This window comes from Gymnoscopelus microlampas (assembly GCF_963454915.1).
Source record: "Gymnoscopelus microlampas genome assembly, chromosome: 8".
Taxonomy (NCBI): Eukaryota; Metazoa; Chordata; class Actinopteri; order Myctophiformes; family Myctophidae; genus Gymnoscopelus; species Gymnoscopelus microlampas.
In genome coordinates this window covers 32,019,623-32,045,567 of record NC_139945.1, presented here as the reverse complement: position 1 = coordinate 32,045,567, position 25,945 = coordinate 32,019,623, and the positions used below count along the sequence as shown (strand labels likewise).

Here is a 25,945-nt window from a genome sequence, read left to right as displayed (position 1 = left end):
TATTATTTAAACCAGTGGTTCTCAAATATTTTCATGAAAATATTTCCCCCCACAGGGGAGCATTAGTGTTTTATTTTATTGCAAGAGTTTTCTTTTAATAACGTACAGCTTGTAGATCGGTTATTTTCAAATAGGCGATGCATATGGATTTAATGTTCTCATGTGGCCTAAATTGCTTCTTTTGGGCTTGTTTTGTTTTGGGCTTAGACCTGGTTGCTTATTTCTCTCACAAAACCTGGCAACACTGGTATGTCTGGCTCATCATGGGTCTACAGCTTTCATGCGGCTGACGCTGTCTGGGGCGTTGGACTGACTGACGATCCAAATGATCGCGTTACAATAACTCAAGTACAGCATGATGGACCGTTATAGTTAACGTACCATTTATTTTGACGGTACATTTATGAGGAGTTTTAATTTTGTCCTCCTTTATATCGTGCTCATCTGAGATTTGAACCAGACAACAATGGACCGAGTGAAAAGCTCCATGCAGCAAGTACCGAACGCTATCCCCAAAGTGATCCGATCGCGGACCGGTGGTGCCAACAGTCTCGAACTTGAGAAGGAGAACTTTGAGCGAGGCCAGGTACAGTACGATAAAGAAAACATAATTTAACTTACATTTATGTATTATAAGAAGAAAAGCTGGAAAAATGCCATATTTACTGTTGGGGCATGGCTGTACTAACAGCCCCGACCGGGCTGGGTGGACAGTACAGTCCCTTGATACATGACTGTCATATATTAAATGACAGTCATGGATGAACTCCAACCTGGTGTTTGTGCGTTCTTCCTTTTTGGCCCGTACTTCTACATAAACGTTCAGATTTCAAATATAAAGTGCTTAACCCATGGCCACGGATGTTACAATTCAGTACGGGCCCTCAGAAGTACCCGTACTTTCCGTATTGTCCAATAAAAAGTGTTTTAATCCGATCGGTGGCCATTTTCTCCGTATTTTCTCCTTATGCTTTCAACTACGCGACTCTATCAGTTGGGAGGTGTACTGCACTCTGATACATCATAAATCTATTAGAAAATGGCCACCGATCGGATTAAAATACTTTTTATTGAACAATACGGACAATACGGGTACTTCTAAGGGCCCGAACATAATTGTAACATCCATGGCCATGGTGTAAGCACTTTATATTTGAAATCTGAACGTTAATGTAGATGTATGGGCCAAAAAGGGAGAAAGTGCAAACACTTTGTTGAAGTTCATCCATGACTGTCATGCCAGATGACCGCCTTGTGATCCATGGGGGCATGGGTGTACAGCCTCGGTCGGTCGGTCTGGGTGGACAGTGTCCAGTGGAAGAGCGTTAAGGATCTGTACTGTCATGTTCATGTTCCAAACCAAGGGCTGTGTATTTACTGTAGCCTATTATAATTAGATTCGGAGCCATCTTCAAGGTATGAACCGCAATATTGTACTACACTGAGATCACATTTATGTGTATGTATGGCATTTACAGCTTGTATGGAGTTATTTTGCATTGAAGTTGATCATAAAGATATACTATGCCATTCATACAGTTTATGCATGATTGTACCACGTAGTTCCAGTGACCGATGTAGCCTACATTTGACGCTGTGATAAACAGATATCAGTGAGCCCATTATAAAAACAAAAGAGCTGTTGAAATGTAGGTCAATGTCCCTTCGAGTGTTGTTTTTTTGACTATGCACAGAAACCAGATGGCATATATCTCTATAACAGCTCTACCATTAATTGGCAGCTGTAGAAGGCTTTTTAGTGAACTGTAGGCTACACTGTAGGCCAGTGGTTGTCAACATGTGGGTCGGGACCACCAGGGGGGTCCGCACATAATTTTTGGTGGGTCCCCAGGTGACAGTGAAGTGACAATTTAAGGACAATTTTACCTCCAAAAAATAAAATAAAAATTCTGTGCCATCAATAGTAACCAACACACTACAGTATACTATAAAGGCAAAAATTGTGAAAATAGCAGATCTACAAGCTCACAAGGTGTTTTTTAGCTTGTAGGTCGTCTATTTTCACAATATTTATCTGGAACAGAGTCAAACAAAATGTCATGCCTATACATTCCAAGTGCTTGTCCCCAGTTCAAATATGATTATTTTGGGGGGTCACGGCCAGAAAAGGTTGAGAACCACTACTGTAGGCTACACTGTAGGCCTACACTCAAAACATTACAAAAACGTTACCCTGAGTGGTGGTAGATGAGATAATGGAAGTGCTTGCAGAATGAGACTAGATTAACCTGCAGAGAAAAGAGACTAATTCTGAAAATTCCATTTTCTTCTGGTCGCTTTAATGTTTAGATCTGTGGGTCGGGACCCCCAGGGTGGTCCCCACATGACAGTGAAGTGACTATTTAAGGACTTTTAAGAACTTTTTAATACCTCAAAAAAGAAAAAGACCATTACTGCATCAAAAGTAATCAACAAACTATACTATAAAAACTTGTCAAACATTGCCCAAATTGTCAAATAATATAAGAAAGAGACACACATTGAGAAAATAGCCAATCTACAAGCTCACAACGCCTCACGTTGCGTAGATCTGCTATTTTCACAATATCTATCTGTGGAACCAAGTGCCAAAATGCCTCAACTCCTACAATTACAAGTGCTTGTCAGAGTGGGGGGTCCCCAGTTATGATTAGTTTTGGGGGTCACTGCCTGAAATGGTTGAATGCCATTTAAGTTAAAGAGCTGTAGGCGACTTTATCTGAAGTCAGGAAAACAACACTCCCACTGAGCATGTGCAGGCTGCTGCTAAGCTGTGGACAGAGAGAGAGACTACCGCTTCCTGCCAGCCTGTCTGGTGGTCTCCCCTCCCAAACCAGAGGGTGGGGTGGGGGTAAGTAGGTCAGATGAATCAGGCCTCTTTGAATCGCCCTGCTAGTGCTGCTAGTTTTCAACCTGTCAACTAACAGCTGAAACTCAGCATTTATAGTGACCGTTAGTCAGTGCCATCTACAGTGCAATGCGTGAAGAGTTTCTGTGTCTAAATGAGTTGGTGTAATGCTTCAAGCCCCCCCCCCGACCCAGACAGTAGCAGGATGGTATTAGAGGCTCTGAAAGACACATGCGTGGCTTTCTGTGTCAGAAGCCAGGCCTGGTCACTAGGTCACTGTCAGGCTGAGGTACAATTCTCCAAAAGTATACTGAGGCAACAGGGTTATCAATAACACAAACAACAAGTTCATGCATGCACGTACACAGCTTCTTCTCATCCCACAATCTCTGTGGTATTGCATGCAGCTACAGTATGGTAGGGTTATTGTAGCAAAGGGAATCAGGTTTCATTGGAGTAGGATTCTTGTTCCATACATTTAATACTACTACATTAATCTGACAATGTATTGAGTGAGGAAGAGCTTTGTATTTGGCAAATGGCAATCCAAGTTAATCAGCTGACCTGCTGCCATGAAGAGAAGTAAGTATTAAAACAAGATTAAACAAGTCCAATGTTATTATTTTCATTTAGATATCAGACATGATTCAAACATGACTTTGGCCTAACCAAAGCATGACACAATTAGTTGTTCGTTTTTTATGTCGGTTTACATTGAGTTTACTATAGCCTAATATTGACAAACTAATTTAAGTATGTCAGGAATACAATATGTTTTATTTATTTTACTGAGTTTCCAATTGTATAACTCAACTCAATATCATTTGTAATCTATTTTATTTGTGTGATCTTTGACTAGGGTCCGAAGTAGTGTAGAAAATCATTGATCAGCTAGAATCTAGATAATCTCATATCCGTTGTGTTCTAAAGCTGCCTAAATCAGACAGTCTGCCACTTTGGATAGACTTTCCATCAGCTCAAATGTATCACTAGCGAGCTAGCTAGCTGTTTTAAACTTTTGAAGACTGCCTGTCTGAGTTCAGTTGGGTAAACAACCAGGGTGTGTTCACAATCTTCTCTGTCATATTGTCCACACCAAGTTATAAAAAGAACCATGCAGGGCATAACACACAGTTCTTGCTTTTAATGACATGTTTTATCTCATAATAGCAGCTCCCTCTTTAATTTAGACTTGAGGGGATTTAATTCCTGGCATCCTTGTTTTTCACTGCGATTCTCCCGGGAGGTATGTTATTTTGCTTTAGTTGTAACCTTTCTACCAGTATGCATTAAATATTTCACGTAGGTTTATGGCAGTAAAGCTTCATCCAGGCCACAAAATGTAGGAATGTTGCTTGCCGTTTCCTAGATTGCAGGACAGTGGGGTTGTCAAAGACCAGAGGTATTTTCTGTTTCTTTTCAAATGAAAGCTTGTGTGGGTAGTAATCTTTGAAATGATATCAACCATAATGAATGCCTGTGAATGGACTCGTCAGCACCCTCTCATATCCTCTGGGATACTAGCTTTCTGACAGGGATGAATTTGTGGGATATGGAGTGACACCACAGTTACATAATTAGGCCTAACATCTTAAAATTAGACTTCTTGCCGGCTTCATCTTTTCCGTTTACTTACGTACTCCTGCGTGCGTGCGTGTGTGCGTGCGTGCGTGCGTGCGTGCGTGTGTGTGTGCGTGTGCGTGAACATGGGGATGTGTGTTTTGGTAATTGTACACTTTGTGTCTATCTTTATAAATGTGTGTGTATCTGTATGAATGTGTGTGGGTGCTTACGTGGATCTATGGACCTGTATTAATCGATGCTCCCCCTGCCTGTGCCCCCTTTAGTACTGTGTGGTGCCCTGGCAGCTGTGGAATTTAGGGGAGGAGCGTGGCCGTAGCCCTCGGGCACAAGCAGGACGCAGTAGGGCGGACTCAGACAAGCACTTTGAATCTGTATCTCACTCCCTCTCACTCTCTCTGACCCTCTTTGGGTCCGCCTTTCTGTTTCTCTCTCTGTTGAACTTACTCTGTACCCCAGACACTTTTTGCCTTCAAGCCAAATTTAGTTGTAATACCGTGTTACTTGGTGGAAATAACTGATTTGTATAAAACATTAAAAAAGCTTTGGATGGAGTATAAATTAGCTTACTTTAACCTACTGTACCTGAAGCCTTGTAGAATCATAGAAGGATATGCATGTTCAAGCTGTATGCACACACATACACAAGCATGAGACTGGGGTCATTAAAAGCACTGAGGCAGCACAAACAGCAGGCGGAGGTTTGTGGCCTCATTGCACTGAGCGACCGGCTGTTGATTAATAGCCCTGGACATGAGTGACAGGACACTGAGTTAAACAAAGTGGACCGATGAGGTATATAGGCATTAAGAATAGATTTAATACAGAGCGGTTTCAAATGGTTGTTAACAGCTTTTGTACAATATTGAATGGGACACTAGAGAAAAGCTAAATAGACATTTTTATTGTTTCACATGCAACAAAGCTTCAGACCCATACTCACAGCTACTCACTATATTAAGTGCACCACCTTGTTTTCATTTTTAAATTCAGAGATCAGTTGTTCATAAAGCAAATTGTACAGGAGGGCCGTCCCTTCATAACTGAGTCATGGATTAACCAGTCGCTTTGGTCTTAAAGCGACCAAGACTTTGTTAGTTCATTAGTCGTTTGTTATTATTTTTTCCATGCTGATTACATTACTTCTTGAGGAATGAACACATCTCTTATAAAGCCTAGAGATATAATCCTTTAAAGCCTCACTATGTAACTTTTTAAAATTAATAAAATGTAATTTTCTCCAATCTGTATGGTAGAGTATGTTAATACAATATAAGTTATACAAATGGGGTGGTTGTGTTTCGTCTCCCTGCTCTTCTATTGAGACATTATCGTGTAAAAGGTCATGTCTCACCTAGACACAGGATCTGACATGGATTTTGACCTGATGGTCAAGATCCAATTTATTCCCTGAGCAAGCTGGCTGGCTCTATTGGCTCAATGCTAAAAATGTCAGCACTTAAGCAGGAAACCAGGTTAAAATCCGGGGTAGAAGAGGAAAGTTACATAGTGCTGCTTTAATTCTGTCAGTCTATAGGTCAATAGCCAGTAGCCACTGTAAAATCAACATAGAATGACTATTATCCTATGAGTATGTTGACTAAGAATTCCTTTAGTCGAGAATGAAGATTAGCCCAAGGCTGTTGTAAAGTATATGACACAGACCATGCCAACTGACATTATTGATTTGTATGATGGGTCAAAAATGAAAGTTAAAGTTAATTATTACAAACAATGGGAAAAAAGCATTCCCATTGTAAACTACCTGGTCCTAACTGCACTCTGTACAGCTGCTGCAATGCATTGTAACTTCAGTTAAATTCAGTGAGGACTTTTAAAAATAAGAGGATGGTTGGAGTGGCTCATTTTTTGAGTTGGTCAAGCGTTAGTCATGTTTGGTTCTTTCACTCCCTCTGAGAAGTTGGACCGTGCATCAAGCATCCACTGTGAGCAATGAAAATGTTTTCTTTACCAGCCACAAAGCAGAAACATTTAGTGGGATATACGAAGGGAGGGTTAGCATATATGCTTCTGTCTGTTCTTAATTTTTTTCACTCGCTAGGAGTCAAAAGTAGAACTTAGAACATGTGTCAAATACATGGGCAGCAGACCGACTAGGACAGTGACTAGACTAGAGGGAGAGAGTGTGTAAACAGACAGGACAGAGTAGGACCACTGTATGAGAGAAATGCTGTGCCTCTGCCTCATTTACGGGCCCACGCTGTACCAGGAAGTGAGCAGACACTGTGGAAAAGAGCAGGCATTGTCTTGAGACTGTCTGTTTGGTTTTGAGTAGTCTGAGGGCCCGGGGTATAATATCCAACCCCAGGGGATATGGTATAATGAGCAACATGCTGATTATTGGTCTCCATTTATCAGTGAGTGCTCTGTTCTATTGTATAGCAGTGTTTGGTTTAATGTTTTCGTCTGTGGTTGGTAATCCAGACATAATTGTATCCTGCAGGCTTGTATCTCACAATATATTATGGTTATCCTGTAGCCTAGTAGTGGGTAGGTTTAAAAACCTTGCTCCTGGGCTGCAAAATAAACTAAGAGCCACTGCTGAATTAAAACACGTGAATTGAATTGAAATCGAAATTTAATTCATGTGTTTTAATTCAGCAGTGTGCGTGTGCGCTCTAAGAGGAAACTTAGCAATAATTCAATCGAAAGTTTCGCTTGAATTTTAATTGCAATTGCTTCAATTGCTTGCTTAGAGGCACATTATACCAAATCTCTGCTGAAACTTGTGATGGAATTAATCTCAATTATATAAATGATATCTCACATTCATTGGGGTTTAATTTATTTACACATAAATACAATAACTTTTATTATTTTTTTATTTTAGCTAATTCTCACAGTAGAACTCGCTGATTTTTTGTTAAGATGCGTTGTCACAAAAAGATTTTACATGACCAACATTTTGGTTGATGATCTCAGAGGAACCAGATGGGGGCAGCCCTTACCTAAAATCGCTCCCTTGATGTAAGATGAGCTTCCCTTCCTTTCCACCATTGAAATACATATAATGGAATTACCAAGACTTGTTGTTGTTTTTATCACACACCAGAATGAAGTGTCATCATCGTCCATATATTAAACGAGGCTGCCTCGCTTCATGAAACAGATGAACATCTGTTTGTAAAATGATGTGGCCTCATATGACGCCACATGATGTTTTGTAGCCCACAGCACAGCGGAGGTCGTTGCATAGAACTAGTGTATACCCCTCACGTGTTGTAGCCTACTTTTTAAAGAAGAAATAACGTCTTTAGGTGCTGGCCTGGGAGGGTGTATGTATGACTCCTTGCCTGAATTACTGTCCCAGTCCGGTCCTGGGTTCTGTTTGTAATTTTCTAAGAGCCAACATGGGGTACTACTTATAGGGAAGTACATTTACTGAGCGGGGGTTTAAGCCATCCCACTCTGCAGGGTCCATGCTATTGTCTAACAGAGGGCGCGCTATTTGCAAAATAAAGGTGTCCCACTGCCCTGTAAGTAACCGCTATGACTATGTAGACTTGTTTTCACTCACATGTGGGGTTTAATTCACATTGTGTTGAAATATGCGAGTATTGCCAGTGGAGATAGCACTCGCCGCCCGTCTGCATGCCGAGGGTGGTATCGTTTTATAGACCGTTCGGTTCCTTGGTCTCGGTCAGTCGGATGCTGGCAGCCCCAGCCGTTCAGCAGCACGCATAGGACCGGGAGAAAGGAGCACGTCGGAACGTCAAGGACCCCCAAAGGACCGGGGAGGGTTAGGAACGGATCGGGACACGGAGGGAAGGATCTGCAGAGTATTTAATTCCAAATCGGGACACATGTTGAGTTAACGGCCCACACTCTGTCGTTCTACCCAATGCATTTGTTTTCCACATCGCTTTCCCGTCACTAAAATCATTCTGTAGGAATAAAAAGATTTTTTTTCGTCTTCGACGTCATCAGAACCTTTGCTGTTTTGGGGACTATGGATCTTAATAAAATGGTAGGTGAATAAGATCTCGACTTTATTCTATTCTCCCATCATGAAGGATAAAAGGCGCAACAGATATGTTAAAGGGTGGGGGTGGTGGCGAAGTATCATAGAAGTGAATGCAAGTTATGTTGATCTCGAGCAGTTGCCCGGATTGTGTGTTTTTAGGGAAGTTTTTTTGTTGTGAAAAAATGAACTACAAATGGGTCGTTTATTTCACGAGACGAGGCTTTCTTATTTATAAAGCACAAGATAAATGTGACACGAATGACAATTGCACATTTCCTAATCTGTCTGTTGGACGGAAATTATATTTATTTTTGGCGTTGAAATAAATGAGTAGACTAGTGCAGTGGTTCTTAAACTTTTACATTTCAAGGTCTGATTGATTGAATGCTTAATTAGCAGTTTGCAAAAAAAGACCAGGAACTTACAGTTCAATACAAGGTCTGCTCAGATGATTTTAAACCCCAGAAAGCCTATGGCTTGTTTCCATTGTACTGAATTTATCGAAACAAAATGACAGACAAATGTACACTATGCAAAACATCCCTTAACGGGCCCATTTGGTTCCATTTGTGTACTGTCAGAGTTACATACTTGTTAGGGTCAATTTAGAACCCCTAAAGCAACCCAGAGAGTCTCTGGAATCTACTTTGAGAACCACTGGCCTAGTGCTTGCGCAGGCATATTCTTGTTGCAATGCCCAATGCCTACTGATCCAAAACTAATTCATCAACAATTTAGTGTAACTGTAAAGAACCGACTGTCATTTAGATAGATTACACATTTTGGCTACATCTGTTTATCTTTACAGACACATGCATCAAGTGTAATGTGATTGGCTTTACCTGCCATTAGAAAACCACACACACACACACACACACACACACACACACACACACACACACACACACACACACACACACACACACACACACAAAAATATACTTAAAAAAAAGCTTTACAAATATTTTGTCTTTGAGTTTACAGTAAATGTTGGGTTAACTGTAAGAAGAAGTACCTGTGTATATATCAGTCAACCACAGCAGGTGCATATGGCCCAAAGCAACAAAACCTTCACTGCCACTATGGATGAGCTTACTATATAATATCTTGACACTTTTGAATGATTTTTTGCTCAGGGGGGTTCAGAGATTTAACAGTGGGAGAAGTCAAGACAATGTCCAACCACAAATTGCTCAATGATGCAACTGGAAGGTTCATTTTCATAGGAAAATGAAAATCACATCTCGAGTTGATCTTGAAAAGCATTTTGGCTGCAGTTATTGACTGATGTGGGACAAGTTCCATAGACTTGTCCTGAATCTTGTGATGAAGTTTCTCTTAATGAGAAAGCTCTGCTGAAGTGAATCTTTTAGTTTATTTGGAACAAATCTTAACCAATCTCAGAAAATCCAGCCCTCTTGTTGTTTGTAACTACTCTGTTTCACAGTTGTGGATCTAACAGGATTCAGGCTGCCAAAAGTTGCTGCTTGTTTGCCTGTCTGTGTTGCTTCACAGCCGATATGCTATGGTTATCTGCCATGTTCTAAATAGTGGTATGAAAACACAATCCAGGCAAGTTAATAGAGTCAGAATTGCATACCAAAATATTCTGTGAAGAAATTAAGCAGCAATGTCAGCCCAATTTCCATGGTGTGCTCAGAAAACTATACAGTTTTCGGAGTCGGACACGTTTTGCTGCAGCAGCATTCACCTTAATTCTACGGTACATTATTATGTTTTTAGATCCCGTAATGGGTTCTGAATCACTTCAGACACTTTCCAACATCCTTGTACTCTTTGGAAAGAAAAACACTCAGAACCTCAGAATCACCTTGCTGCAGTGCACAGTGCTGTGAAGTGATCATGCTAGCTTAAATGGAGACTAAAGAGCAAGTGGGCCAGGGAGCCTCATTCAGCTGCACAGATGTTCCTTTTATAATGTGTCTCTATGACATCACCAGTTCTCCAGGAAGCTCCACTGGTTATACAAAGCAAAGTGAGCTTCAGTAGGGAGGCTCCTTCAACAGGAGACTACAGAAAGCTGTCCTGTTAGGAGAGGCTCATAAACCAGCCATGGGGGCTTAGGCCAAACTTTTTATTATGCTAGTTCTCACACACACACCCACACACACACACACACACACACACACACACACACACACACACACACACACACACACACACACACACACACACACACACACACACACACACACACACAGTTATAAACGCCCTCTTCACCCCCCACACAAATACACTACTGATTGCCACTGATACAGTGTGTTTGTGTGGTTCAGTAGTACCACCTGCCACCCCTGCCCCCCAGGAACAGAAGCCCACTGCTCTGAGGTCACCTACTGAAGAGCAGGAAGCTCCTTGTTTTCAGGCTCTCAATGGTCTCTTCAGGGGACGGCGTCATCCCACAGGGCATATCTGCATCACGGCATACACAATGTTATTGATGGAGTAATAAAGAGGCACGATGTGTTCAGCTGGAAGGGATCGCACAGTTGGAGCTTTTAGCTGTTTAATTGATGAATAATCTCACATAATTATTTTTCATGTTTTTCACTCCTAGTGCTTAATTATTTTTGCTTCCATTTTTGTGGGCTTGTTTTGCTTATGATTCTGCACACTATTGATTATATACAGTAAATAGTATTTGCATACTGTAGGCAAGGCAAGTTTATTTGTATTGCACATTTCAACAACAAGGCAAAGTGTTTTACATAAAACATTAAGACGGAGCATTAAGAGACTAGGTCAATGTTTGCTATTTTGCATGTTTAAGTGTCTAGAGATCACAGCACCAATATTGCTGGGGTCAATCCCTGCTGACGCTGAGGGCACTGCTAAAAATGTATTCACTCAGTGCTGTAAGACGACTGCTTAAAGGGTCTACACCATGAATTTTAACTTTTTCTTAATTTTTGTGTGTTTTTGGTCTCCCCCACCTCTCTTCTGTTCCAACAAATACCCGACTTCGAGCATGCAGGCTTTCATAGGCTATCTGTGGTTTTCATGTAAATTGGTCTGAAAACAGTCCGTCAGATTTGTTCCCCCACCCTACGTCACGTCTGGGAACAATTCCTCCCGTTTTTCAGTTCTAACCACAAAAAAAAATCCAATTTTTTTTTTTTTTTTTTTTTTTCATTTTTAATTTTTTTTAAATTTTTTCTTATTTTTTTTTTTTACTTTCTCCACACAGAACCAGGACATGACATGCATACAAACTGGCTCAATAGCGCCCCGTGCCAAACAGGACAATGTGGTATTGCAGGTGAAAGTGCTTTATAAGCCAGAGAGAAGTTAGTTGGAATGAGTATATCTGAGGCTTGATTTAGGCTCAAACCTTTTGAAAAACGTTTGAGGGACATAAACAATATGATATCAAATATTATTATTATTTTTTAAATTCATGGTGTAGCTCCTTTAAAAACAGCCACCAAATGGCACAGCCTATGTTATGGCTATAATCTCAGTGACCTCAAGTGTGGCCCTAATGGTTTTAGATGCAGTTTTGTTTGTTTTGTCTTTCCCTGGATAAATGTGAAACACACTTAAGTACACACACAGGAAAAGTGAGCGGGCACAGGCAGAAAGGGTTGTCTTGTATCCTCTCTGCCTCCTCTTAAGGCTGATTTATACTTAGTTGTGTGCCAGTGTCGTGCACAGAAAATAACCGATCTACAAGCTCACATGAGCTTGTAGATCGGCTATTTTCGGTGCGTGACACCCGTGCACAGCTAAGTATAACTCAGTCTTTAGAGTCAGCCAGGCTCTGAGAGGTGCAGAGTGAGTGTTCTTTTAGAACGGATGTCCATGGCTGAAGCAAATTGTAAAACGGTCCTTTAAACAAGCTACACAGTAGGCTCTTTTTAGGTATTGACCTTTTCGAACAGGGTGGAGTTAATCATGGGAAACTAGAAAAGTAGTGCTCCTCGGAGCACAGGTCTCCACCAGGTCAGGTAGGTTATTGTGGCCTCCTGGTAGCGCTATAATAGACCAATGTGAATTGGGTGCCATTTCTTCTTAGGCCTTTCACAGCAATCGGACATTGCATTCATCATTTGAGGCATTTTGTACCAAAAAATTGTTTTGCTAAATTAGACCTGCTGGTGGCGCTATAACAGGCCAATGTGAAAAGGGTGGCATTTCTTCCTGGGCCTAGTGGGAATATGTGAGGAAAATTTCACTGAAATGGCATGCTGCGTTCATGATTTGAGGCATTTTGTTCAAAACGAACCAATCATGCAAACACATGATCACATGACTATAGAGATACTGTGTACCGATTTGTGTGATGTTTGGACCAAATCTGTAGGAGTTGTATCAAAAAATGTGTTTTGCACAAATCGGCCTCCTGGTGGCGCTATAACAGGCCAATCTGAAAAAGTCGGGCCAGAGGTTCTGAATTGGCATCCAGGGAGTGTGTGTGCACAGTTTCGCAGTAGGGATCCAATGGAGACATTTTATTAACCGTTTACCGTTAGGCCTTACCGATTTAATTAATCGATAACCGCTAAGAAAAAAATTGTGTAAAAAAAACAAATAAGGGCCAAAATACATTTTTTTTCAAAGGGCCAAGTCTACACAGTTTGTTTTGTGTCCCCAGCAGAGTTTCTAGTGTCTCTATCTCTCTCTGGAAGAATGTTGCACATGAACTCTGCAGCCGCACTGAGGCGCTCCAACACAAACAATACCAATACAAAGACAAGGAAGAAGAAGAATAAAGTGGAAGTTACGTGTGGTTGCAGGTGTAGACTTGACCAAAAAACAATTAAAAAACATTTTTTTATTTTTTTTACGATTAATCGTTAGTCGTTAGTATTAATCGGTGGCCGTTTTCTTAACGGTTACCGGTTGGCCATCCCTATTTCGCAGTGACCGGGCCAACGGTGCCGGAGATTAGCTGGTCACAGACAGAAGGACACACACGGACAGTGTGCAAAACATACTCTCGCCATGCCTTTCGACCTGGCGGAGACAAAAAAGAAATAGGTGGTGGCCGCTGTGTGTTGGTTTCACATATCTGTTTTCAGATGTATATGTTGTAATGTGATGGGACTTGCATTTAAGGAAGTGGTAATGTACTTTCTGTCATTTCAAAACTTATTTTAGGCTCCCATCCAAGTAAACAAAGAAGCAATATTAATTTAACTCAATCTCTCTCTCTTTTCTCTACTTGTGTCTATCTTGATCTCTCTCTTCATCATACATTGTAGTGTTTCAGTTGACCTTTAAAGGGCACCTGGAAGAGGCTGACAGAGAACATGTGTGTGTGTGTGTGTGTGTGTGTGTGTGTGTGTGTGTGTGTGTGTGTGTGCACGTGCATGGAGGCACACGACAGAGAGACAGTGGGAAAGCTTAATAACCGGACAGTGTTTGAATGACTGACTAGTGCCTGTGTTTGACTTGGCTGGGCAGGTCTCTGAGTGAAGAGGGGTGGAGCTGGGGCATTTTTTTCGGCAGACAGGAAATGGGCAGAACAGGGTGTGCCAAGACAGGAAGTCTGACTGAAAGGCTGCACCTCCTCCTCCACCTCTATCCCCGGGCCCCAGCCCCAGTGACCCAGCACCTCACTGTGCCAGTGCGTTCAGAGGCAGTCATGCACGTTTCCTGTTTTCATTCCTCCCTTCATCCCCTGTCTGTTTACCCATTCCCCTAGGTGGGCAAGTCTTGGCAGAAGCACAGCTACACACATCCACTGTGGGCAGCTGAGCCATTTGATTTATGGTAAAGGCAGAGAAATGTCTATATCCTTTCCTGTATTGTGGCTGCCCACTATTCACAGAGGCACTGTGCGTTAAGTCACACCACAAAAGTACTAATCTGAAAAATCTATTGAGAGATGAGGCCAGATAAGGCTTTGACATGGTGGTGGAAATGCATGGAATCTCTCTTGGCATCTGACATTTCGAGAACTTTTGTGACAGAACAAAGAAGATATGCAAAATGGAGTGAATTAACTGTCATGCGTTCGGCTATAGGGTCCACTCCAGAGCTTCCCTAACGTTTTCTGCTCGAGACCTAAAAGTGAAAGTTGGTGTTTCCCAAACTTGTATACATTAACGCCTACATTTATAAACTACTGGTGGTTGTGGTGTTCTACCTTCTATTGCTGTGTTTCTATTAGAAACTGTTTTGTTTTGTTCTTTGTTTTATGTAGCTGTCAATCCCCACAAAGATTGCATGCATTCATAAAACACAGGCCACCCCTGGTTATTTTCCAAAACGTAATTGGCCCTCCAGGCCAGTAACTTTTCAAAATCACCGGCCCCACCATTGTAACCACTGGCCCAGGAACATTACTTATTTTGAATCTTCTTTACTTTTGAATAGCAGTCAAGATTTTAACCTCATAATTAAGAATATTAACAGATCTGATGCAATAGTAATTTATTTAAAAACTGCAGTTGGAACATATTCTCAGTATTTCTGGAAGCCTGCATCTATACCACAATTGACTTGTACCCCAGCTAACACACTAAACACAGCATTTGGTTCATTTGCAGTCTTCTCCCTCAGAACTTGTGTGAGACACTGTATTCATGGTGGCTAAACTCTGTGGAGCATTCTGCTTCTTGGCCCTACAATAAACAACCAAAAACCTCAGATATGCTTATGCTGCATATTCAATATGATGTGTAAATAAGTACTTATATGACTACTATAACTAGCTCCTATACATTTCTATGAAGCAATTGTCATTATTAGTTTATTATTCAAATAAGTCATTGTAAAAAGAAATATCACATTCTGATTAGCATAATATCTGCAACAAATATTAATGAGATTTCTGCTTGCCATAGCGACATGTTGTGAGCTTGTGCAACGGCTATATTCGATGAGCGACACCGTCGTACAACAGAGTATAAGTGACAAGTTATCATATGCTCTGCTGTGACATTACCCTATAGTGATAATAATACCTTATATTCTCTATACTTCACTTCCTTGTCCGCATATGGATTGATCTGCAGATCTGACAAAAGTCTGCATTATGTTCGCTAACTCCAATGTCATGGTGGAATTTATTTATTTAGCCTGGCAAGGCTGACACAAACAAATGACCTGAACATTTATGGAGTGGAAGTTTTTACCACTGATGAATGCACAAACATTCATGGATGGTGGCTGGTGTGTGGATCTCCTGCTGAGATCCCGGTGGCCTTTCCTAATGTGGACAGCACCTGCGCTGCTGACACAGGTATGGAATTTGAGCACTGGATTTCTGTCCTTAACTGAATAGACAAATTAAAATTGTGGCATAACTCCTGAAGGATGTACCACCTTGCTTGGGAGATGTCACGCTCTGTGAAAAGATTCCAGTGGTCATGAATATGAAATCCTGAAAAGATTTAACAGAGACAGATCTGCCACTGTCAAGATCTGACTGATTGTCAGAGCTTGTTTAAACAGGTGACTGATTTGCATCTAACTAACATATTACATAGTAAATATTGATTGATTTGAATTGCTTGATTTTGAATAGCTTGTAATTCATCTGTTAACCCTGTTAATTGCAAACAATTTCAAAATACCTAGGGATATGGTACATACAATATGATGCATACATACATTACGGTTAGATGTTAGGTTAGCCTACATATCTTTAAGTAAGTGGCTGCATATGATAAGATGCCTGTCGGATTCTCTGACTATGCTTCACCGCAAGTCTGTGATGAAAAACATTTGCGTACATGAGCTGAGACTTGATGTGAGATTTGATCATCGGCCAAATTGATAACAGATTGATAAAGGCAGACAATTGCATTGAAATATCAGTTTGATAGTTAGTTTGATAAAAGAGAGGCATTATCCATTCATCCATGATCCAATCATATTCTAGGTTTAACCTGTCCTATATCCTTGTTTTTTGCATTGCTTTTTCTTGTAACTGAATAGAACCGACTATTTAGGTACATACGGTTATCTGATAGTCTCATATTAGCCTAGTTCAAATGTGCTAGAGCTGAAACAGAGGGATACTGGTGGATATGCATTACAATCCTAAAGAAGTAGAAACCATGCACTCGAGCCCTGAATGCAATGAAAATGTTCTGACCAATGTTTTGGCCGTAGCCTTCATTAGGTTCTTCTGAACTGGCCTGTCTGGACTGTCATTACAGCCATCACCTCGTGGCTCTGCTCACTAGTAAATTATATAAAGCACCCAAAGTAATTTGAAAACTATTAGGCCCTGCTAATTTAATTTTGTCCTCATTTCAGCAGGCTGTATCAGAGAAAGAATACACATTCATATTTATCGATGTATTATGCCTTAAGATTATGCATAATACATTTGTTTTGTTTTGCCCCCACACAATGTGCCCCTTTAACAGTCAGAAGACGCCTTCTCTCTATTCTCTAAGGCCCTGTGCTCTGCCCTAGTCTTGTGGTGGACACAACCAGGCTATGATCAGCATATCAATGTCTTGCTCAGAGGGGCCAATTGGTTTGGTCGGGGCCAACTGTGGGGGGGTGGGGGGGTTCAGACCATAATCTAAAAAATAGCTTCAAATAGCAAAAAAGGATTCACAGATTTTGCAGGGGAGAAATAGAGTGATGTGAGTTGAGCGCTGGCTATCCATGATGAGCCCAGTATTGGAAATTATTGTAAGGAAAAGGACAGGAAGTGAAGGAAGAAGGATGGAAGGAGTTGAGGTAGCCTCTACCTATGCCCACATAATGGCATGGACATCTGTCCAGATTAAGCCAACCTGCCTGGGATTCCCTCATAGGGCTAGGCTTCTCTCTGCTCTCGTCCATGTACTCACTTTCTTCTCACCTGACTTAATTTCTCGAAGCAGTCATTTCACATCATCAGCTGGTCTGGCGGTGCTGTGATGAGCTAATGGACCATTAATGCCAGAGAGCCACCCTAGCCAATCAATGCCAACAGTCCTGGGCAGCTGGCACTCTCATTCAACCCCACCACAAAGTACAAAGTCTCACTGTGGACTAATTGGGTCATCCTCATGTGGGAACTACTTGCATTGGGAGTCTCTCAATCGTCCCTTGATTTATTTTTTTATTACGTGGAAAAAAATAAAAACCCACTCAAATGTTTTAACTATTTAAGAAAGATCCTGGTGTAGTGAACATTTTGAACTGAAGAAGACGTTTCTAGTACAGAGGACCTTTTACAGATGATGACACTTGATTATATCTTCTATAAACCATATTCACACGGCGGCCATATTGCTATTAAGTTAATGAAATGCAGCAACGGGGTGGCAAAAATGGTAAAATTCCAAAATGGCCACCGTGTGAATATGGTCTACACAGAAACAGTCCGCACTCACAGGTAATCTTTCTTTTAAAGGGACTACACCAGGAATTTTAACTTTTTCTTCTTTTTTGTGTGTTTTTGGTCTCCCCTACCTCTTCTATCCCCAAAAATACCCCAGTTTGAACACTCAAGCTTTCACAGCAAATCTGAGGATTTCTGTAAATTGGTCTCAAAACAGGCCAAACTGATTTGCACCCTACAATACCTCCCGTTTTTCAGTTACAACCATTTTTTTTTACTTTTCCCACACAGAACCAGGAGATAACATGCATACAAACTGGCTCAATAGCGCCCTGTGCCAAACAGAACAATGTGGTATTGCAGGTGAAAGTGCTTTATAAGCCAGAGAGAAGTTAGTTGGATTGAGTATATCTGAGGCTTGATTTAGGCTCAAACCTTTTGCAAAACGTTTGAGGGACATAAACAATATGATATTAAATATTATTATTATTTTTTTAATTCATGGTGTAGATCCTTTAATTTTTGTATTTACCGCAGCAGCAGTCTGTGACAAACAGACGCGTTTCGGGCTCTCAGGCCTTCATCAGCGGACGGTTTCTATAGAGATTAGACTGTTTGCTGAGAGTCTGCAACCATCTGTCCTCCTCTTATTTCACTGACAGTAGAACGCTCAGCTCGGGACTTCTGTCCCATGGTATTTGGATACCTGATTATATCTTGCATTACTTTGGTGGGGCTGCTCTGCAAACCACAAGAAAATCTACAATTTTCGAAATGAAAGCACATTCAGTGACTGCTTTCAGGGCAGAGCCGATTCAAATTTTTTAGACCAGAAGGGCTGTGCACATGACTGTAGTTCACTTTTCGGAGGTGGCATTCCTGTTTCCTCTTCTGCGTAGCTTCATTGGATTGGCTCAGCGGCCGATTTGTACCGGAAACACATGAAAGTGTTGTGTGTTTCCGAATCTGATGCTGAGCCAATCAAATTTAGCTATGAGAAACTGACCCGGAACAGGAAACGGGAATGCCATCTTCTGGAAAAGGGAACTACGGTCATGTAGCACTGAAAATCGCACGCCTTCTCATCAGCTGTTAACAACAGCAAGCAATCTTGGTCATAACCTGTAGTGGAAACTGGGATTGTTGGGCTGCCGTCATTATGCTCCTTAATTAGATATTATTTGAAGTCTTGATATGGATGCATAAGCCTAACTGGTGACTGTTAAAACAAACATGCACACACAGCTTGAGTTTTTGCTTGAGCTATAGGTGTACTACACAGTGTCCATCCACATTAAGTCCTTCCTTACATATACATATTTAAAGGAGACATCCGTTCATTTTTAGTGTTATCTTTGATATGTGGCAAATCACTTACCAACGTAGAAATGCCCATTGAGTTACTCCACAAATCCCCTGTAGACCCCCACCGTTGGCATAATACGAGGCACGAAGATAGCCCAAATTCGCCTATTTTAACAAATGCAAAGTCTGTTTTTTTTCTCCTAGCACTCATTGTGGAGCCCCATGAGACCCTTACAGGCGATGATGTTGCTTGTTTCTCTGCCTGGCAACACCAGGTTGCCAGGTTTCGGAGAGAAACAAGCAACGAGCGTTAGCGCGTTCTGTTATTAGCGGTTAGCTTGTCGGGACTATCATCGCCTGTAAGGGTCTCATGGGGCTCCACAATGAGTGCTAGGAGAAAAAAAACAGACTTTGCATTTGTTAAAATAGGCGAATTTGGGCTATCTTCGCGCCTCGTATTATGCCAACGGTGGGGGTCTACAGGGGGATTTGTGGAGTAACTCAATGGGCATTTCTACGTTGGTAAGTGATTTGCCACATATCAAAGATAACACTAAAAATGAACGGATGTGTCCTTTAATGATAGTAGTCGAGACACGGTCAGTCAACCGTCTTAAAAGGATGTGGTAGAGTTACAGAGTACAGACTACAGAGCCATGACTGGAGTGGTATTTAAAGCCATGTCAGTTTGGTGAAGCACCGGCGGCCAGCTATGCACTCCTTCGCGTATGTCTCCTGCTATTCCTCCCTTTCCTCGTCCTGTGTCTCCCTTACTGGAGGCACAGCTGTGACTTAATTAGACACTCACTCTGCAAGTCAATCCCTTCCACACAAAGACGTGCTTGTCACCTTTCTCCAACGTGCTTTTGAAATTACGGAGAGAGGGAAAAGCTTGCATTGTCTTTACTGTGCTGCTCCAGCCATGAATGAATGTGTGTTTTGCTGAATCTTTTATTTATTAATGACATCCTTTGATTTCTAGAGGATTCTGTCTACTCTTGTATGTTGTCTTGATTTCATCTTCATATAAAGAATAAGAATGCACTAGTTCAGACCTCTGCCAAGGTCTAAACATCTTTCTAGTTTGCTTGGTTCAAAGGTTGACCTGATGGGTTCTTCCTCCTGGGCGCATGAATGTACAAAGCAGATTTTATGGCAGTCTGGCTAATACAGTACTTTTTTAAATTGATCAGACAGTCAAACAACGGGGGTGAAAGCATAACCCTACTTGGCTGAGATAATAAACAGATCTCTAGACTAGTGCTGCATTCATTCATTTGTCATTGTACTCTTACAATGACCAGTAAAGGCATGGTGGTGTTGGGTATTTTAGGTTAAGGTGTTTCCAACCCGGAAATAGCACACAAAGGGCCTACCAAGCCAGTTCAACGATTCTAGAAAATTGTAGAAATGTTTGATACATGAGAAGTGGTGATGTAATTGTAATCTTTCACCTCAGAAGATATACAGAAGATATAAGATGCCATGCAAAAACTGAAGCTTTTAGACTAGCTCCATGTTTTTTCTGCTCAAAAGTCCTAACCAACTGCACGTGAGCATTAGCCAAAGAAAAACGTTAAGTCAGAAGGAGGACCACATGAACGCAGCACAGGTTTCCCAACAAAAATCGTAGCACTAAGCGTTCCATTTATGAGACAGTTAACAAAGCTAATTGGAGAACAAAGCTTCCTTGTGAAAACCAGGCCTGAATTCAAATGATACCTTCTGAATTAGTTTCTGTCTGTTGGCTTTTTGGAAAGGGATTCATGTAGTATTTGTGGGTCTTTTATCATCCGTTTTGACTATTATCTCTATTATTTGTACATGCTTAGTTTGAAAATGCTCCAGTGGTATACTCGGTATGGTCTGTGAATGCTCTTCACCCCCCCGCCCACCCCCCTCGCCATTCTGCTTTCTCTCCTTCTCTCCATTCTGTTTTCTCCCCTTCTCTCCATTCTGTTTTCTCCCTCTCTCCATTCTGCTTTTCCTGCTTCCATCCATTTCTCCATGCTTTCCTCAACCGGTTTCTCTTTCCTTCCTTCTGCATTCCTAACCTTATTCGTAAAGCCCCCCTCACCTCCCTCTCACGCTCCTTTCCTCTTTCCTTTCTTCGCTCTCTGTTCACCCCCCCCCCCCCCCCCCCCAACACACTTGAGTGGAGTGGACCATGGATGATTTACAGTGGACTTCCAGTCCTGGCAGTACACACACATGTGGTGAGGAAGTGAAGACTCAGGACATCTGGGGGAAGTGAGATTATGAAACTAGCCTACTGTCCTCTCCTGACCCCAGCCTACATACTCATGCTTACTGTTGTTTTAACCTAACCAAATTGACCAAAAAAGCATGTTGCAATGTTCTGTTGCTTTTTGTTGTTTTGTCCCCCCCCCCACCTCTTCCAGTGAGAATTTGAGTGTACCGTATTCAAACGGGCCTTTCCCACCGGATCGTAGTAACTTGGCGACGCCCACTTCTGTGCCACTCATGTGAGCGGACCGCCTTAATAACTCCCAAAACCCTGCAATAACAGATAGTTCGATGGCATCCGTCCAACGTTAAGCATTTGACTTTCAATCCCAACGTCCCTGTATCGAGTCCCGCTCCCGCCGCTTACCATTTATCTTATCTAAAATGCGCCGCAAATTATTTTATTAGGATTAAGGTTAGGTTTAGGCGTAGTTTTTGTCGCCCCCAGCGAGGCGGACCACTCGGCCCACTTGGTGAGAACAGACTACAGCCCCTAATGTTAAGTTAGGAAGTAGTTAGGCAAAAATCAGTTACAACGACTGAGGCGCGTCGTCTCAATTGAACTTGAGCAACGAGAGGCACCGCCCAACGAGCCGCAGGCGAGCGAGTCTGCGTGCCGAACGTTGCGAAGTCCCCTAGAGCCGACTTAGCGCCGTTCGAGTTATGTACCAATAGGGACAGAATCGTAAATTATGCCCCCCCCCCAGGCAGTGCCAGTGCCGAGCACAATTTTCCACCACAGAGTGAAGCCGGGCAGTGCTCCTGGAATGTGACGCATGACTAGGGGCGAAGCAGTTCCACGTGCGTCACAGAAGGGGGCGTAACACAGAAGTTACTACTACCATCCGGTGGGAAAGGGCCGGTTGTGTACCCGAATGTAGGCACAGCCCACTGGTACTTAATTATCCATGGCTCCAAAGATGATGGTGCAAGGAGAACCCACAGTACCGTGTCTGGGAAGTGACAGTGATTTTGAACAGGAGGTGGAAAGGATGGGATTTAGGCCATGCCTACATCCTACAGTAGATTTCATACAGTATCTCAAAGTCATGGTCATCCACACACCCGTATTTGTCACAATGCATTTATGTCTATTATTCTTATCTCACATCCTGTCAAGTGAGAATTTGGTCGTTCCAGCAATGAAAATGCAACCAGTTGGAAATGACTGTCAGTCTGAGTGTATTTGATGAATTTCAGTTGCATTTTGTTGGCTTCTGCAAAACAACAGTATACTATTTGGATTCAGAGCTTGGCAATAAAGAATATCAATATTGTAATATGAGACTAGACATCTTCTGGGATTTTGGTAGGTTAATATCATGATGTACTAGTTTAAATGTTATTTTTTCCTAGTCGTAAATGCTGCATTACAGTAAAGTGACTTACTGTTGTAGCTGAGTGACAAGAACAATGGTCATCATCATCCATGTTGTATTAGGCTGTATTTTTTTTTTTTTTAATATTTCTAGGCATTTCTACTTAATTCATGATAGAACAGTTGAGGGACAGGTAAGTGAGGTCAGATAGAAGGAATCACATGTCTCACATTCAGAATGGAACCTGGAGGGATTATATTTGACCAAAGTACTAACTGGTTAGTCACTGGAGCACCGGAGCCTGAGCCTCCCTTGTATCAAATTGTCTTCTATACTACAAATAGTTGCTTTATCTCGTCTCGCTTATTCCTTGTCCTGCACTCTTACTTGATCACCGTAAATCAGCTTGTCCGGTATGGGTTTATTGCACTGACATAAGTCGCTAAGCGACGCGTCGATCAGCATGTTCAGATTTCAGTACCCAACATTTGCTGTGTTATTGCGTGGAGTGAAATAGTCAATTTCTCTCCCTCTCCCTCCCACCCCTCTCACTCTCCCACCCCTCTCACTCTCCCTTGCCCTCTCTCCCTCTATCTCGCTGATTGAGCTCAGAAAACAACAATGCCAATTTGCACTGGTGTCAAGTGTGTCCAATTTGTCCATCATTTGACACACATACTCAGTACTTTGACGTCAGGCATGGCCTTACAGTATATGGGCTCGTGTGTCAGGCATGGCCGTAAATGGGCATATTTTTCCGTTCAGAACCCAGCATTGCCCTCTGCAATAGCCGAGTTATTGCATGGCTGAAATAGGCTCTCCCTCGCCTGGGTGTTGCATGTGTGAAATGGGCTCTTTCTCTCCCCCCCTCTCCGGGCGGGTTATTGTGTGGATAAAAAAGTCTCTCTCTCTCCCTGTCTCCTTCGCCCGCTAACCTCACCATCCCTCTCTCTCTGATTGAGCTCAGGATTGACCGTTGCAGGGCATTGTCGATTTGCGCTGACGTCCATATTTGTCACACACACATCAGTGCTGTGATGTCATATATGGGCTGTATGTTAGGCATGGCCATAACCCTAACTTTATATAGAAGATACGATCGCAGCATTATGACTATCGACTATGGGCCTTGTACTCCTGGTACTCTTTACTACTGGTTGCCTATACTGCTGTTGGTCCAGTAATTGAAGATTTTTCCACTGTTGGGCCTATGTCTTCTTTCCCCACTTTGCGATGATGTTCTTTTCTGCTGGTGTCATAGCCTGACAGATGTTTGGTGAGATGGCTCTGTGGCATTGTTTTGTTCAGCCTCTCTGTTGCTGTAGATCACTGCACATACAGTACAAACAAGGGATTATCCCAGGTCTCTAAGCTGCTGCTTGTTTTGCCAGGCCAACACATTCATGTACTGTACCTATGTCATAGACACACACTCTAAATTAAGGCATCATACATCCCTCACTAAAACTCTGCCATATCCTTCAATCCAAGTGAAATGATATGCGCTGTATATGTGTGTATACACATTCTATAATCCAGATATTAACTGCACCCCCCCCCCCCCCCATACATTTCCTATTGCTGCTAAAATAGTTTTGACCTGTTCTTTAGTAACTATATTTTCTGGGTTAGGGTTACTTTCTTTCTCTTTTTTTATTTTTCATTGCATCTAGTATTATCATTATTATTATTACTAGACCATACCCGGTCGACGCATCCGTGGGGGGATATGCGCACATGATCTGGCAACCCGGGAGGCAGTTCGTCCCATAGCTGGGCAGCCCCGTAACCATGGCGACAGTGTTTGACACAAAAACGCTAATAAGAAGCTGAGATTTGGTGAAATTGAAAAACGGGCTTCACAGTTAAGTTCAGATGGTAATGGTCAATGGCTGTGTGCAAAATCAGAGCAATTGGTCCAGCCACTGAGGAGAACCGGGTAGCTTCACCTACTCACCTACCTACTCACCTACGCACCTACTCAAGATGGTTACTAGAAGTATAGTAGGATTACTAGTATCTTATTTTTCATTTTTTTCTATTTTATTATTGCCAGCACAGTCTTGCAGAACATGCCATTAATAATGCTTGTACCTGTACGAGTGAGTGACAAATAAAACCCTCTTGAATCTTGAAATGAGATTGTGTTTAAATGTGTGAAATATATAGATGTGTACTAATAGGATTTCTTTCCCTCCGCAATTACAGGCTGTCAGCATCAACAAGGCCATCAACACACAGGAGGTTGCTGTCAAAGAGAAGCATGCCAGGAATATCCTTTGTGTGTGTAACTGTATGTGCAATAGAACTTGTGTTTGTGTCTCTCTCTGCCTCTGTTTGTTTTTTTGTCTAGGATTTTGCGTGCATGTGTGTTGGTATACATGTGCTTGTGCAGTAGAGTTGAGTAGAGTTTGTTTTGACCTGGCAAGTAGAAGAGCAATGTGTTCCCTGATTCTTGTGTGTTTGTTGAAGTTCTTAAGCATTTCTCCATGACTGGAGGGTTCTGTTGGTGCAAGATCCAAACAATAAACATAATGTCATCCTCGAGTCTATGCATGGCCACATAGCCGAGCTAATTCTGTCATCTGTGAAACAAACACAGTGCTAGTACGAGAGAGAGGGGAAAATATATTTTTTTTTACCCCAAGTGTCTGGTCTGCTGGGTTTTGTCCAACATTTTGAGGCGTTGCACAGCTTTGTTGTACAGGAAGACAGGGCTGTGTGTTGCTGTGATCCACTGAAGCATGTTGTGTTCTCCTTGACTCTTGCCGTCACCCTGTATCCTGGGTACCCACCATGAGAAAGGGGCCCATACCTTCTGGGCAGCGGTCAACCGGCTGCCCCTGTCCAGTAACGCAGTACTCTGCTGGAAGTTCTGCCATGTCTTCCACAAGTTACTACGAGATGGACATCCAAACGTATGTACCGACTCTAATAACACACACACACACACACACACACACACACACACACACACACACACACACACACACACACACACACACACACACACACACACACACACACACACACACACACACACACACACACACACACACACACACACACACAATCGGACAACTCCGCCTTGGATCACATGACTTCAGAGATGATGTGTACCGATTTGCATGATGTTTGGACAAACTGTAGGAGTAATATCAGGTGCCTCCTGGTACCGCTATAACCGAGTTTAAGTAGAGTTTGTTTCCCGGTGGGAAGAATACCAGGCAGAGGTTTTTACTTGGCCTCCAGGGAGTGTGCATGCAAAGTTTTACGCCGATCGGTCTAACGGTGCCGGAGATTAGCTGCTCACAGACGGACACACACACACGGACTGACACACGGATGGACAGGGGCGAAAACATGGCGGAGACAATAACTGTTGTAGACCAGCACTATATGGA

The 25,945-nt window shown here is 42.2% G+C and overlaps 1 protein-coding gene across 2 annotated transcripts in view; it reads left to right on the top strand.

The window, feature by feature from the left end:
* The first annotated feature begins 279 nt into the window (after window positions 1–279).
* hip1 (huntingtin interacting protein 1) overlaps window positions 280–25,945 on the top strand; it is a 56,987-nt gene continuing 31,321 nt past the window's right edge. The window contains exons 1-3 of one of the 2 annotated variants that reach the window (XM_084065499.1): window positions 280–586; window positions 24,750–24,813; window positions 25,317–25,459. In XM_084065499.1, the coding sequence (XP_083921625.1) occupies window positions 467–586; window positions 24,750–24,813; window positions 25,317–25,459 (327 nt within the window). In that variant the 5' untranslated portion in view covers window positions 280–466. Of the gene's footprint in view, window positions 587–7,871; window positions 8,418–24,749; window positions 24,814–25,316; window positions 25,460–25,945 lie in introns of those variants that run through there. The other variant, XM_084065500.1, reaches the window with a different exon arrangement.